Genomic DNA, 14060 nt, shown 5'->3' with positions numbered 1-14060 from the left:
AGTGTCCCCTATACATAGTACACTCCACTGTATACTTTTCCTATGTTCCTTTTCCCAAAGGCCCCATTTTACAGATGAGGAAACTGTGGCTCGGGCAAAATGTCACTGCCAAAGTGATAGAGCCAAACTATAACCATACATGCTCCTTCAGATGTTCTGCTGCCTTCCATAAAGTGCCCATCACATGAATTCTACAGTAGGATTGCCCTCTCACACTTCAGCCAAAGAGATACAAAAGCTGCCCCTAGGTAACTGGCCTACCAGAGCTCTAAGTCAGGGAAATGTCCAGGGAAGTAGCTCTGCTCATCAAGAATCTCTGCTCTTGTCAGGCATAGTGAATAATCTCCAGATTCCCAAAGTAATGTTTCCTATTTCTTGTGCTTTTGAATGTAGAAGTGAAATCTTCCATGAAACTGAGGTCTGGAGATGAAAAAACAGGACTCCTAGGGCCTTAACTTGAATTTTAGAACTCAATTTAGCCACATTTCAGAAATATCCCCCTATATCTAAAGGGTCTTATTCTAACTTCACAACTAATGCTAAACATGGCATCCATTCCAGATCAAGACATTATCAGGATGAGATTATGTCTCAGGAGGGCCTGAGAAACCAATACTACATACTGTGTGAAAAATAACAATGGTATAATATTCTTTTCCATACTCTAATTTTCAGATTAAAGTGCTGTCTTTGCCCTGATGACTTTTTTTTTTTTTAAGAGAGACAGAGAGAGAGTCTGTAAGGTGGGTGGGGGTTGGGGGGAGAAGAAGAGAGAATCTCAATCAAGCAGGCTCCATGACCACTGTGGAGCCGGATGCAGGGTTCCATGTCACAGCCCTGAGATCATGATCTGAGCTGAAATCAAGAGTCTGGATGCTTAACTGAGTCACCCAGGCACCCCAGCCCTGACTTCTTAAGATTGGAAATACATGGGCTTTCTTATAAGTGGTAGGTACATTAGTACCCAGAGACTTCCTTTCTTTTTCCACTCAGGAGCAACTGTTAACTAGCAATCTTCTGGTGAGAGCACCACTATGGTGGAAAGAACACCAGCCTAGCTGGCAAAGAACAGAGTCCTAGTCTTGACTCTGTCAGTGTAAAGTTGCATGAATTTGGAAAGTTACCACCTTCCTCACCATCCCTCCCAAGCTGTAAAGCCAAAGGGCTAGCCTAGCTGCTTTCTTAGGTTTCTCTCAGCTCTCTAAAGAACTCTAAAATCTGAGAGCACAGACAGGGTAGGTGAAGGCATGCAGGATGCAGCAGGATGAACCCTCTAGGCGACAATTAAATTAACAGCCTCTCTGACCTGCAGTGTTTCCCTCCTTACCAGAGCCCCTCCCCCACACACACCCTCCCTGCCAGGCTCTGAGCCAGCCTGGCTTCCTTCGACAGCCCCCCACCCAACTTCCAGTCACTTGGGATCCTCCATCTGATGCAACACCAGCAAAGTGCCTTGCATACAGATGTTACTAATATTTGCTGGCTTCCTTTGAAGCTTTAACAAAGTATGATGATTACAATGCCCCCATCCAACTGCCCAACAGAGAAACATACACACAACTGAAGAACGTTTCCAGTAATGCCTACCACTCACCAATATTATCACACATCTCTACTTTAAAAAAAAAATGAGAACCACCCTACACTGGGGGTAATCATTTCTTTCTTTTTTGCCCTTTACAGGGTACCATTAATGATACATCTTTAGCTCTTTTGAGCCAGGTCCCCATTCACAAAGCATGAAGAATAAACAGAGGAAAGACTTCAATCAACCCACTTCTATTCTTTGGATTATTCTTCTCAAGATGCTCAGAGCTAAAACAAATTATTTAATACCATTTTCATCCATCCCACAGACCAAGTTTGACTGTCCTGCTGGCAAAAAAGGCTTCAGAAGAGGGAACATCTATTCTCACATAGCATCCCAAGTCACTATCATATTGTCTTTGTATTCTCTTCATTGTTATCACCACTTGACATTCCTATTTACTTACTGTTTACAGCCCATCTCCAGAGCAGGTTCCTTTTCTATCTTGCCTACCACTGCATCTCCCATGCTTAGAAAAGCGCCTATAATACCTGCTAAGGAAAACTAGAACACACTCAGAGGACCTCAGTTCATATTGAGGGATGTGATGTTCAAACAGGGAAACCATCTTCCAATCAAGCTGGCATTCAAGTGTTCCCATGAACGTCCACCCTTTCCTACAGAACAGCTTACATGTGCATACTACAGAAAGGATATTTCCTCCTATAGCTAATGTTTTCTCTTTCTTAACTTCCCCACAATGAAGCATCAGATAACAAGCCACAGATACATCAATAAGTCACTTCTTAGTTCATCTTCCTGCTGGGTTGTGCGCATTACCTACAAAGCAAATATAGCTCTAACACAAAAAGTACTGATTGTGTTTGTCACCATGAGAACCTTTTCACCCACATGGCACGCATCACAGGTATTAAGAGGGCCTTAAGCAGCCTAACTAATAATAATAAAGCTATCCAATCTAAGTGTAATGTTACCAAATGATGCTCTATGAAAGCCGTGACTTCATTATATTTCAAATGTGTAACTTTGATGTACAGTTATACTCCAACATAAACAGAGTTTTACTGTTTTGCTTTATTTTGTTACTTTTACCTCCACAAAACGAAAATGAAGGCAGAGGAGTCAGAAAGCCCAGACAGATCTAATGAGCGCTAAGGTGCCTGGAATACAAGCAACCACGAAGAGAGCTTAAGGCATAAGGGACTGTCTTGGAAATGTATCTTTTCAGTCCCATCTGGTCAAAAGAGCAATCACCACATAATATGATTCCTGTGTGGTGTAAACCTGCATGGTAGCAGACAGGAAGAGACAGCCCCTCATGATATTCTTTGAGCTGATCTGAGAAGTTTCAGGCTCAAAGACAGAATGGCAGAATTGGGAAGGAAAAGAAAAACTTTTTAGATTAAATCTCAGGTACACTAGCAAAACTGGCTAGTTATAGGGAAAGTGAAAGTTTATAGAACTCCCAGAGGTCACTAAACCAGAGTCTGGTTTGTTCGGTGGCATAGCTGCAAAAACCATGCTTTCCAGTATTTTGCTCAAGTCCAGATTTCCATTTCATTATAACTTAAACAAACAAAAAAACCAGGAATAGGGCACAGCAAAAGTATGGATTCCAAGGCCAATCTACCACCAACTGATTTGTACCTTGAGCAGGTAGTAAGCTATAATATAACAGATTTGGTAAGGCTTTGGAGCCAAGCGAGGATGGTCACATCCAATCTCTGACCCTCACTAGCTCTGACACATCTCAGGAAAAGGAGAAACCATTTACCTCTCAGGGGTAGAATCTGCGGGGTAGATTTTGTAAGACAAGCTAAAATACCTAGGACAGAAGCTAGCATACTGGATTTAAACAACAACAACAACAACATAACACAAATATTAGCATCCTTGCCTATCCATATGAAGAGAAAGTTGCACTCACCAGAAGTTAATTTCTTGATCTAAATGGATGTAATTTAAACACATTCCATTTCATTTTATGAAGTTAAAGAAAAAAACATACCATTAAAAGGCTATGGAATCTAAAACCCGTATCTCTTAACATCTTACTACCTTAGCAACCTTCTCTCATGCACACACACGAATCACCTCTGCAGAATGAGAGTTTTATAATAATCTTCTCATTAACTTATAACACAAAATATAAACATATGTGAGTGTGAAAACTGCTTATAACTTAAGTAACTGGGACTTTTAAAATCCCACACCAAACACTAGGTAGTAATTCAAATACCCACCCAGAATAAATTACTTATTTTGAGAAATTCCAAATATTTAATCTGTGTAACCATATAAAAGTGTCTACCAACATGACAGGCCCGATATTAACATACGAGAAAAATTCTACCATTTTCAAAGCTGACACCAGGAACACACCTCCCCTTGCTGAGACCCTTTTTGAGGCTGTACAGACTGAAATAAAAAAAAAAAAGTGATAGAAGATACATTATACCACATTAGGCACACATCCTCCAAGCATCACAGTACCAGAAATTTAAGACAAACAAGACCAAGGCTGAAGCTGGTCTAGAAGGGCTAAGCAGTCAAAAGCATGGCCTAAGGCTCTCACACACCATAAAATCAGTGAAACTAATTGGGGTTCTGCAGCATCTGAGAGGAAGCATCGGCTACCATTAAGGAATAAATTGGGGATGCAAATAATTAGTGCACCCTGAGGTGACAGTTAATTCCACCAGCATACCATTTCACTGGAGATATTATGGAATTCCACTTTATCCCTACTCTGAGAATACTGAAGCTGGAAATTTCAAAAATTAGCCAAATGCCAAATATCCCTTCAAAGAATTTTAAACAATTCCCTGCATAAAAAGATCTTGAAACTCCTTGGAGCCAACCAACATACACAGACCCAAATACACTTAAACATTATCCACGCTTCAAAGTAGTCAAACATTCTCTGAAATCTTTCTCTTGATAACTTCTTCTTGTACATAGACAAAAATACAAGGCATATTCAACATCAACTATAACACAATACGCTTTTTGAGAAGCACAGAACAGTATTTAGATTTGAGGAAACAAATGCTGACCAAAGTTGATGCTCTCTCTGCTGAAGAAGGAAGAGGCTGGAAACTAAAAAGTGGGACAAGATCTTAAAAGCCAGGTAAGAAACATCCTGCATTTCTCAAGAAGACTGCCTATGGCTAAAACAAAAGCACGAGATACACCAAGAACAAACATTAAAAAACAAAAACAAAACAAAAAAACACATACACACTAAAAAAAATTCTACCCAAAACCCGTGTAGTGTTTGACCTGGGAGTCCTCATTTAGCAGATAAGGAAATTGGGAGGCTTGAGAGAGTGGGTAACCTGGCCAGGGTTACAGTTTATTGGGGGGCAAAGCTAGAAGTAGGTTCTTGGTCTCCCAGGTCGGACTTCGGAGCAGTTTCCCACTCCACCATGTGAGACGTTCCGCTGCCACCCCATGTAAGACGTTTCATAAAAGTCTTCACTGAGGCTGTTAACATAAGGGTCCAATTATCATTCAAAGATCTGCCTGTTAGATAATAGCTTGAAAAATTCCATCCATTTTACAGCAGTTACCAGAGTCATCGAATCTTGGAGGGGGGGGGGGAAGCAAAGAGGAAAAGGGAGTGGGGGAGAGAGAGTCCTAATTTTGATCTGTCCCCTAAGGGCAAACGAAAGGGATGCCTACAGACGAGCAGATCCCTAGCTCTAGCATCCACACCACAAACACAGACCATAATCCCCACCCACAGGCCCGGGAAGGCGACCGCTCCGCGCCCCCCCCCCCCCAATATACTAAATTCCACTCCCATCCCGGCGCGCAGGAGACATTCCACCTCCTATCGCTGCCAGAGCCGGCTGGGCCGATGGGCCACGCTCCCTCCACCACCACTACCCCCCCCCGCCCCCAAAAGAAACGAGGAGCTTCAGCCTCAGGTCCCCACACCCCCACACCGGTGCTCGCTCGCACCCGGGACCGCCGGGTCTAACAGTCGCCCGGCTCTCCGCGGCGCGGGAGGGGGAGAAAACCCCACGCAGGAAGTGTCCCGCGCTCCGCCCCCCGCCCCCCGCCCCCCGCGCCGGGACCTTGCGCCCCGCCAGCCGGTACCTGTCCTCCGCCCCCAACAGGCGAGAAGCCGCCGCGTCCACATGGCTTCAGGTGTTCACATGGCAATAAACGGGCCCCCGTCCCTCCCGCGGCGGGGCGCGCTCCGACTCGCGGGCTCCGGGCGCCGCTCCCAGCCCAAGCCCAGCCCGCCCGCCGGCCTCGCCCCCAGCCGCCACCGAGAGGCGAGCGCCGCGGGTCGCCGGGAGTGCCGAGGGTGCCGGGGGTCCCGGGGGGGCGGCGCCGACCCCGCGGACCCCTGGGCGCCGCCCGCTCACACCCGCCGCCTCCGCACCCCAGGCCGCGACGAGCAGGTACCTTCCCCCGACTGCTGGCCAAGCCCCGCCAGACTCCGCGGCCAGCCCGAGACCCCCCGGCGCCCCGACGCCAGGCCGGGCCCCTTCCCCCCGCACCCCCGGGCCGGGCCGCTCCCCTCTGCGCTCCCCGGGCCGGGCCGCTCCCCTCAGCACCCCGCGCCCCGGCCTCGGAGTCCAGGGGGCTCCGCACTCCCGGCCGATCGGGCTAGGACCTCTGCCCCCGGCCCCCAGCCCGGAGCCCAGAGCCCAGAGCCCAGAGCCCAGAGCCCGGAGCCCCGGCCCGGCCCCAGCCCCTCAGCCCTGCCCCCTGCCCCTCCCCCTCAGGCCCGGGCGGCGGTTACCTGCGGGAGCCCCCCGCCCCGTCCCTCGGCCTCGGCCGGGGGCGGGAGGGGAGGGAGCGGCGGCGGCGGCGGCGGCGGCGGCGGCGGCGGCGGCGGCGGCGGCGGCGGGCGGCGCAGCGCGAGGTGGGGGTGGGGGAGCCTCCGCCGCCTCCAGCTCCGGCGCCCGGGCCGGCGGCGGGGCGGGCCGGGGCCGTGGCCCCTCGAGCCTCGCTCCGGCCCGCGCGCTCGCTCCCCGCTCAGGCGCGCCTCAGGGCGGGCTCCCCCGGCGGAGGCCGCGGCCGCCTCGCAGGGGCCGAAGGCGGCTCGGCTCGGGGTTTTTTCTCTCCATTCTCCCAACACACAGGAAATAACAGAGCGTCAGGTGACGGCGCGCGGCCAATGGGGAGGCTCGGGGCCGCGGCGCGCGGGCGGGCGGGAGGGCGCGCGGCGGGGCGGGGCGGGGCGCGCGGCGGGGGCGGGGCGGCGGGGGCGGGGCCGGCGGGCGCGCGCGTGCCCACCCGCGTGCGGCGGCGCCGAGGCCTGCGCGCGCCGGGCTGGGGCCGCGGAGACCCCCGGGTCGCGCGGGGGGGGCCCCGCGCCGCTGCCCGGCGCCGCGCGTGCGGCCGGCGGCTCGCCCAGGGCCATCTTGGCCGGCGGCTCCGGGCCGTCCTGGGAGTGGCCGCGAGCCAACTTTCTGGGGACTTGGTGGCCCGGAATCCCTCCCTGGGATCTCTGGAGTTCCCTGGAGCCTCCGACGCCAGAGTCGCGCTCTGGCTTCCTGGGAGCCCGCGGGCGGGGGCCTGGCCTCCTCCGGGAACCTGCTCGGCGCGGCCGGCCACGGGGGCGGCTCCTGACCGCCAGGCGCCCTCCGGCCCCGCGGGCCTGGTTCCCTTCCCTCCTCCGCCCCTTAGCGCCGCGTGTCCTTGGATGAATGACTTAGGCTCTCTAGATAGCAGACAACTTCCTCAGTTTCCTCCGCAATAAAAGCGGGGAGCTGGGAGGCCCACCAACCTCGCATGTAGGAGAGATACTCACGGAAAGCCAGTTGCCTTCGCCCGCGGCGGCATTAAAACGCTGCAACGCCTGGCTGCCTGGACCCAGGGTCCAGAATTAATTTGGAGATAAGGTGGAGGATTTGCGGTGCCAAGGCCTCAGGCCGTTCCCAGCCTTCTTCTGCAAACCTCATGTATGTTTTATGGAGCAAAGGAATGGCTTGGCTTTTTTTCTTTTCTTTTCTTTTTTTAAAGAAAACCTCAGTTGTAGAACAACCGCTGAGTTGTTTGTTCCCTGTGACCCACTGCTATCAAAAAGGAGAAGGCCAGTGAGGGTAGGATGCGTTGAGAGTGTTTGTGATCTTACTTCTGACTCACCCAGAGATCCGGCCAAATTTCTGTCCAGGCTCTGGGCCTCAGTTTCCCATTGGTATAACGGAAAGGAGGAGAGTTTGAACTAGATGCTCCTATTGTTGGCTAAAATTCGTGGATTCCAGTTAGGCCCCCATCTGCCCTAGAAGTTAGGGGAGTGTGTGGCTTCCTTTCCTGAAGCAACCCAACTTGAAAGTAGATTGGAATTGGAAGAGTGCTTTGGGCAGCAGGTGGAGGTTGATAGGAACCAGGTGTGGCCTGGACCCAGATTTCAGTATATTTGAGGTTACAAAGCTCCCCTGAGCCTGGCTCTGTTCTTTCACCTCTAGCCTCACCTAGCTAGAGACATTTCTGCTTTGCCTCACCTCGGGCCACCCAGAGAGGGTCCGGGCTGTGGCAACACCTGCCCCCAGTAAAGGGATCTGAGGCAGGGCCTCAGTTGGTTCTGGCACCTCAAGAGGATGTGGTTGGGGAAGGCAGTGATTTCTGCTGGCTTCTGTCCAATTTCACAAAGTGGGGGCTGGCTCCAATGTGGGTCAGGGCTATTCTTGGAGACTTGATTCCCCAACACCTCCTGCATGCCAAGCAGGGTGCTGGGCTCTTCCGGGGCCTAGCTGAAGAGGCTGCTAGGCCCTGCCCTCTGACTGTTCCATTGTTCTGTGAGTTTCATTTTCAAATTCTTTGGCACTCAGACTTTTAAAAGACCAGCCTTGGCTTCTGCTTAGGTCAGGGCTACAGAGGGAAAGGATGGGGGGACTCTCAGCACAGATGCATGTTTTCTGGACAAACCTGGAAGGATGCAGGAGAGCTTTCTGAGCACTGGGTGTTAGATGCACCCTTAGTTTCTTGAGAAAACTCATGAAGGGAAGCCCTTTTCCTTAGCCTCCTGCACCATCCTTCCTTCCTTTTCCATCCTCCTCAGCTCACTCAGGTCTCAGACAGAGGAACTGCAACATGAAATGGATGGCCACAAACTATGTAGAGAGCCTCACTCAAAAGGAAAGAATGCAGATAGAGACTTAAGTCCAGGCTCTTGTTTGCTCCTGCCTCCCATCCTGGGACTGATTCTCCCATCCTGGGCTCCTCCCTCCCAACCCCCTTGGACCCTGCCAGAACATTGCCCAGGCAACCTCTACCTGGAAGCTTCCCCAGTCCCAGGGCAAGGCCAGCCTGGATCTCTTCACCCCTGCTGGCCTGTTACTTTTCCTTCTGGCACCATTTGGAAAAAGAACCTGTGGGCATTATGGCCGAAAGGCAGAAATGGGTTACTTCTGGGCTGTGTAGCCTTGGACAAATCACTTTACCTTTCTGAACTCTGCTTTCCATAGTCGTAAAAGGTGTAATAAGATATCATGGGAGCCTAAAGAGATCTGCATGAAGAATTCAGTACAACACCAGGCACGTGGTAACAACAGCTACCATTCCACGATACGGCCACAATAGGACACATGAGCAGACTGAAGCTCAGAGGGCAAGTTACTGCCCAAGATCCTACAGTGGCTGGAACTCAATGGGGGAACTCCTTCCTCTTTGATCACATTAGAGTTCCTCTATTGTTCTCTTGCCTTCATCTAAAAGGATCATGTTTTTCCTACCACTTTAAGGAAAAGACAGTAGATCTGAGTTTTTTTTTTTTTCTCTCCTAACCTAGTCTACTAAAAAAATACTTATTGAACTGAATCAGTGGTTTCAATTCCAGAAGCAAAATTAATCCTTTCCCTCCTCCTCCGGCACAGAGATGGCTTTAGAAACCCTGTGTCACTCCCTTTATTACAAACTCCTCTGCCCTCCTCCAGGCGCCTGGGCCACTCCGGGATTACAAATGGAGCCTTCTGCCTCTAGGTCACTGATTCTGCTACCATCTGTCAGCACGGATTGATTGAGGAGACTGGCCTGCTCGGCAGATCAGTGACTTGTGCAAAGTGAGCCGGAGTGTCAGTGCCTTCAGCAGCAGGCGGGTGGCCCTTCTCTCCCTCCCTGGCTCCAGGAGCACATGTACAGCCCTCACCTTTATCCTTCACTGGGTCCCAGCCTTCCTTCCTCTATGGAGGTGCCTTCTGCTCACTCTAACACACCAAGAAGGAGGCCTGAAATGCCTGCTCACAGTCCTCCAGGAGACAGCTCACAAAAGCCTCTGGTTAACGGAGTGAGGAAGCCCCTGCAGGGCCTGTCCCGGGCCAGCCTGGACCACCAGCAGGGGTGGCCAGATCCTACGTGGACATTCCTTCCTTCCACACAGAGCACTTAGCTGATGTGCTAGGCCAGAAGCCCTGAAGAAGGGGGCACAGGGGCTCAGTATAAGTCCTTCAGGGGCAAGGTTGGGACGGGCTCTAAGACTAAGGGAATAGGGAAGGGTCCAAACAGAGAGCCAGAGCATTCCAACACACCCATGAGTGTGCATGCGGCCACCTGCTGCTTTCAGGAAGGCTGTGCCCAGTGTACGGATAGGGGAAGGAGAAACGAGGTTGCAGGGGTGGGCAGGGGTGGGATCCTACAGGGCCTTGACATGAATTTGCTTCACAGAGTTCCACAGTTACCTCTGCTTAGGTACCACCCTCAGCCCTGCCCTTCACCACATCCCTCCAGGATCAAAGCTGTGCTTCCCTCTTCAGCTCCTACTGGTCACATGGGGCCATTTGGGACTGCATCCATCTCTCCCACGGGGCTGTGAGTATCTGCAGGGCAGAGACATCCTATGCAGGGCAGGGCACCAGATCCATAAAACGATAACATCAGTAATCACGATCCAGCCCAGAGGGATCCAAGTTTATGGGGAACAGGCACGGTGGGTTTGCAACTATGTGATGTGGCTGGTTGGCACTATTATCGCCCCCACTGTTACCAAGAGGCACAAGGAGTTTCCCTTGTCCCAAGTCACACAGCTTGGAAGAGGCCAAGCTGGGATTTGAACCCAGGTCTTTAGAGGTTGTGCTTTTAACCACCAAGCTTCCCATCATTCAGTGATGCAGACAATAGGTGGGTCTCAAAGTCTGCAGGCAGATGGGGAAAGAGATGTGAGAGGGTCTGTAGGATGAGCACCAGCCTTTCCCCTCAAGTGATGTGTGCCAGTCCTGGAGACTAGGCAGGTTGCAGGCGATGAGCTCTGAGACCCCGCACCCAGAAGACTGTGGCCTCCCCACATGACACCTGTTGTGTGGCAGCTCACTCTTCCCACAGGTGAGCAGAGAGAAAACACTAGAGGAGACAGAGCTGAGCATCCCCCTGCAGCCTAGCCAACAGGGGAGACGACCCCACCTCCCACTTGGCACTCCTATCACTAGTGGCTCGACTCTCCCTGGGCAGCCCCTGGCATGATGGCCTAGCACAAGTCACTAAACTAAGGGCCCAGCCTCGTCTCACCGATGTATGTCCTTCAGCAAATCATCCAATGGCTCTGAGTCTCGATGTCTTCTTCATCTGGGTGGCAGGTGTGCCTGAGTGGTCTGCCTGCCTCCAGGGAGTCGGGTCCCTTACCTGGGCAACCCCATTCACTCCTCCAAACAACCTTCTGAGGTCCTCTTCATTGTGCAGAGCAGGACATGGACACAGAGAGATGCTAAGAGATTTGCCTGAGGTCACACAGCTAGCAAGCAGCAGACCTGGAATTTGAACTCAGCTTTCTGGCTCCAGAGCCCCCACTGAGTCACTTCCAGTAACTACAAAGAGTTCAAGATGAAATGATCCAGCAATAGCAGTGACACAAGCACGTTCTAAGCACTCCACCTGCATTAACTCACTTACTCCTTACAACAGCCCTATGATATGGATACTATTACCTTGTTTTGCAGATGAGGAAACTGAGGCACAAAGCAGCCAGGAAGGGGCAGGGTTGGAATCGACATGGGCAGCTTGGGCGCAGAGCCCCTGCATCGCTGTCTCACATGGTTAACAATAGGGAGGTTCTGCTCCATCGGGATTATTTCTGCTTGAAAGCTCGAGACTTTTAGCTCCATCACCGCTGGGCTCCCCAGGAAGGCAGTGCCGCATGCCGAGGCGTGCTGGGGAAGGACTTTGTTCCATCCTGTTTTGTTGACATGCTCTTCATTTTAAGCCCGAAACCCAAGCTCACCGCAAAGAATTTAAACGGTGGAGAAAAATGCAACCGTGATACCGCCTCTACCGCCTCCCATCTTCGCTGTGCTTGGGGCTCTATGTGTGTCCTCGCATTTAACCTTCAGCACACCCCAATGGCCCCCAATTCGCTGCTGAAGAAACCACAGCCCAGAGTTGCTAACAAGATGCCCAAAGGCACCCAGCTGCTAAGCAGCAGATCTGGGACTGGATCTGACCGTGTGAGCTGTGCCCCAACGGGAGCAAGGAGGTGCGTCTTGTTTGCTGGGCTTGGACAGAAAGGCTTCCGCTCATCCCTTGATGCGGGCTGGTCCCTCAATGTCACAATCCCTCGGCCACCAGGAAGGCACCAGGACACGCGATGCATAGCTAGATGCTGAGAACTGCAGACATTGTTGCACCACCCCCCTCGTGCCCTAACTCCCTCTCTCCCTCTGGTGACTTGAGAATGGCTGCCCTGCCACCCAAGGTGACTGTCTTCTGGAAGCGATCGTGGCGTGTGAGGTTCTTCGTCTCTGCCCTGAATCTCCCTGCTGGCTCGCGAGGATAACTGACAAGGCACATGTGTGAATCCTAGGAGAAAAAGAGCAGCAGAGTCGATGGATTCTCCAGCTGCCACCCAGTCCTTTTGACTGTAGCCTCTGTTCCCGGCCCACCCCATCCCTGCAGCAGACGCTTTACAGTGACCCCACTGCCAGCCTCCACCCTCCTGCCTGTGGCTCAAAAGTTTTCAAAGGCTCCCGAGTGGCTTCAGAATTCAAGTCAATTCTCATTCACCTGGAACGCAAAGCCCTCATCTGGCCCCAGCTCACTTCTCCAACCTTCTCTTACACGTCCCGTTCTGCCTCTCTGCCAAACCAAGCGAGCTGCGTTCCTGCCATGTGCTTGTCTGCTCCCTGAAGCAGGAAACCCCTCCCTCTTTGCTAGAGACTGAAATGATGACCCCTTTCAACATTCACTCAAGTGCCATCACCTCCACGAAGCCTTACCTTAGTACTCATCATAAATTCACCCTACAAACATTCATTGAGCCCTTACCATATGCCAGGCACCGAGTCCAAGGGCCCTTGTTGTCATGGGGCCATTAGTGAGAACGAGTCAACACAGAAACAGTCATTTGGTAAAGCTGCGGTACACATTAGGAGGATAGCATGGCAGGTGCACAGAGGGTGTATAATGGGACCCTGGGGATTGGGGATCCGGGACATTGGAGTTGAGACCTGAAAGATAGGAAGGAGCCATGTGATGAGGTTGGAAGAAAGCTCCAGGCAGCGGGCACAGCACAGGCAAAAGTCTTGAAGGCAGGAGGGAGCAAGTCGTTTTTCAGGAAAGGAAAAGAGGACAATGCAACTGAAGTGAAACAAGAAAGCTGGAGATGCAGCTAGAATAAGTACAGGCCACAGAAGGCACGGGGACTTTATCCCGAGGCAAAAGGGGGAGCCACAGAAGGATTCTGAACAGAGCAAACAGTCAATATTCATTTGTTAATGATCCTGCCAGCTGCCCTGTGGCTGAGCATCTTCCCCCAAAAGCCAGAATTTGCACCCGGCCACCCCTGAACCTCAGGACGCCTGGGCAGTGGGTGTGCAGTTTTCAAATCCTTCCCCTCCTGGACTGAGCTACGGAGGGTGAGGCTGACCTCCGGCTCTCCCACGTTATCCCCAGCATGTACAACTGCTCCAAAAACATTTGTAGAACAAACTAACAGATAGGACAAGGCACTTACCAGCATTTCCCCTGGAAGGGGCCAGGCTGCCTGAGGGGCCTTCCACGTTCTCTGGAAATCACAAAATTCAAGGGTTTTAGTGAGGCCGCTACTCAGGGAGCCCTTGAGAGCAGAGCAGAGCAGAGCCAGCATCCCACCGAGGTCAGCCAGCGTCCGTCCAGCATGACACAGCACAGGCACTTGCCCGTGACCCTCTTGTGAATGACCAGAAAACAGAACTGAGAGAGGTCTACAGCCGTTAAGGTGCTTTTGAGCCTACAAACTACATTTCATGCTTGCACTCTCACAGAGGGTCCACGCTCTCAGGTGGGGATGGGGACTGCCCCCTTTTACAGATGAGGAAACGGAGGCCCAGGAAAGGAGGGGTCCCTGGCAAATCGTGCCAAAGCCAAGACTAAAAGCTGACAAGGATCAGGCTACTTCTGGCCCCATGGGGTTAAGAAAGCTCTCCAGAAATTTCTTTTAAAAACCTTTCAAAATGACATATTTCATCAGGATGTCTGTCACGCCAGCAGTGGGAGCCAACACACCAATTCTCGCAGGCTGCTCCCGGTACACGTCAGATCCACAGGCTCAGCCCCAGGCCCTGAGGCTGGCAGCTTAGCCCAGAGC

The 14060-nt window shown here is 52.0% G+C and overlaps 1 protein-coding gene across 3 annotated transcripts in view; it reads right to left on the bottom strand.

Annotated features, from left to right (window-relative positions):
- TCF20 (transcription factor 20) overlaps positions 1-13467 on the bottom strand; it is a 109937-nt gene extending 96470 nt beyond the window's left edge. Inside the window, exon 1 of one of the 3 annotated variants that reach the window (XM_055328288.1) lies at positions 13449-13467. In XM_055328288.1, the coding sequence (XP_055184263.1) occupies positions 13449-13454 (6 nt within the window). In that variant the 5' untranslated portion in view covers positions 13455-13467. Of the gene's footprint in view, positions 1-5653; positions 5675-6308; positions 6393-13448 lie in introns of those variants that run through there. The other 2 variants (XM_055328289.1, XM_055328291.1) reach the window with 2 other exon arrangements.
- Between the last annotated feature and the right edge of the window lie 593 nt (positions 13468-14060).

The sequence above is a fragment of the Nyctereutes procyonoides genome, unplaced genomic scaffold (genome assembly GCF_905146905.1).
Source record: "Nyctereutes procyonoides isolate TBG_1078 unplaced genomic scaffold, NYPRO_anot_genome, whole genome shotgun sequence".
Taxonomy (NCBI): Eukaryota; Metazoa; Chordata; class Mammalia; order Carnivora; family Canidae; genus Nyctereutes; species Nyctereutes procyonoides.
The sequence above is the reverse complement of the archived record's forward strand: the minus strand, read 5'-3'. Positions and strand labels throughout refer to the sequence as shown.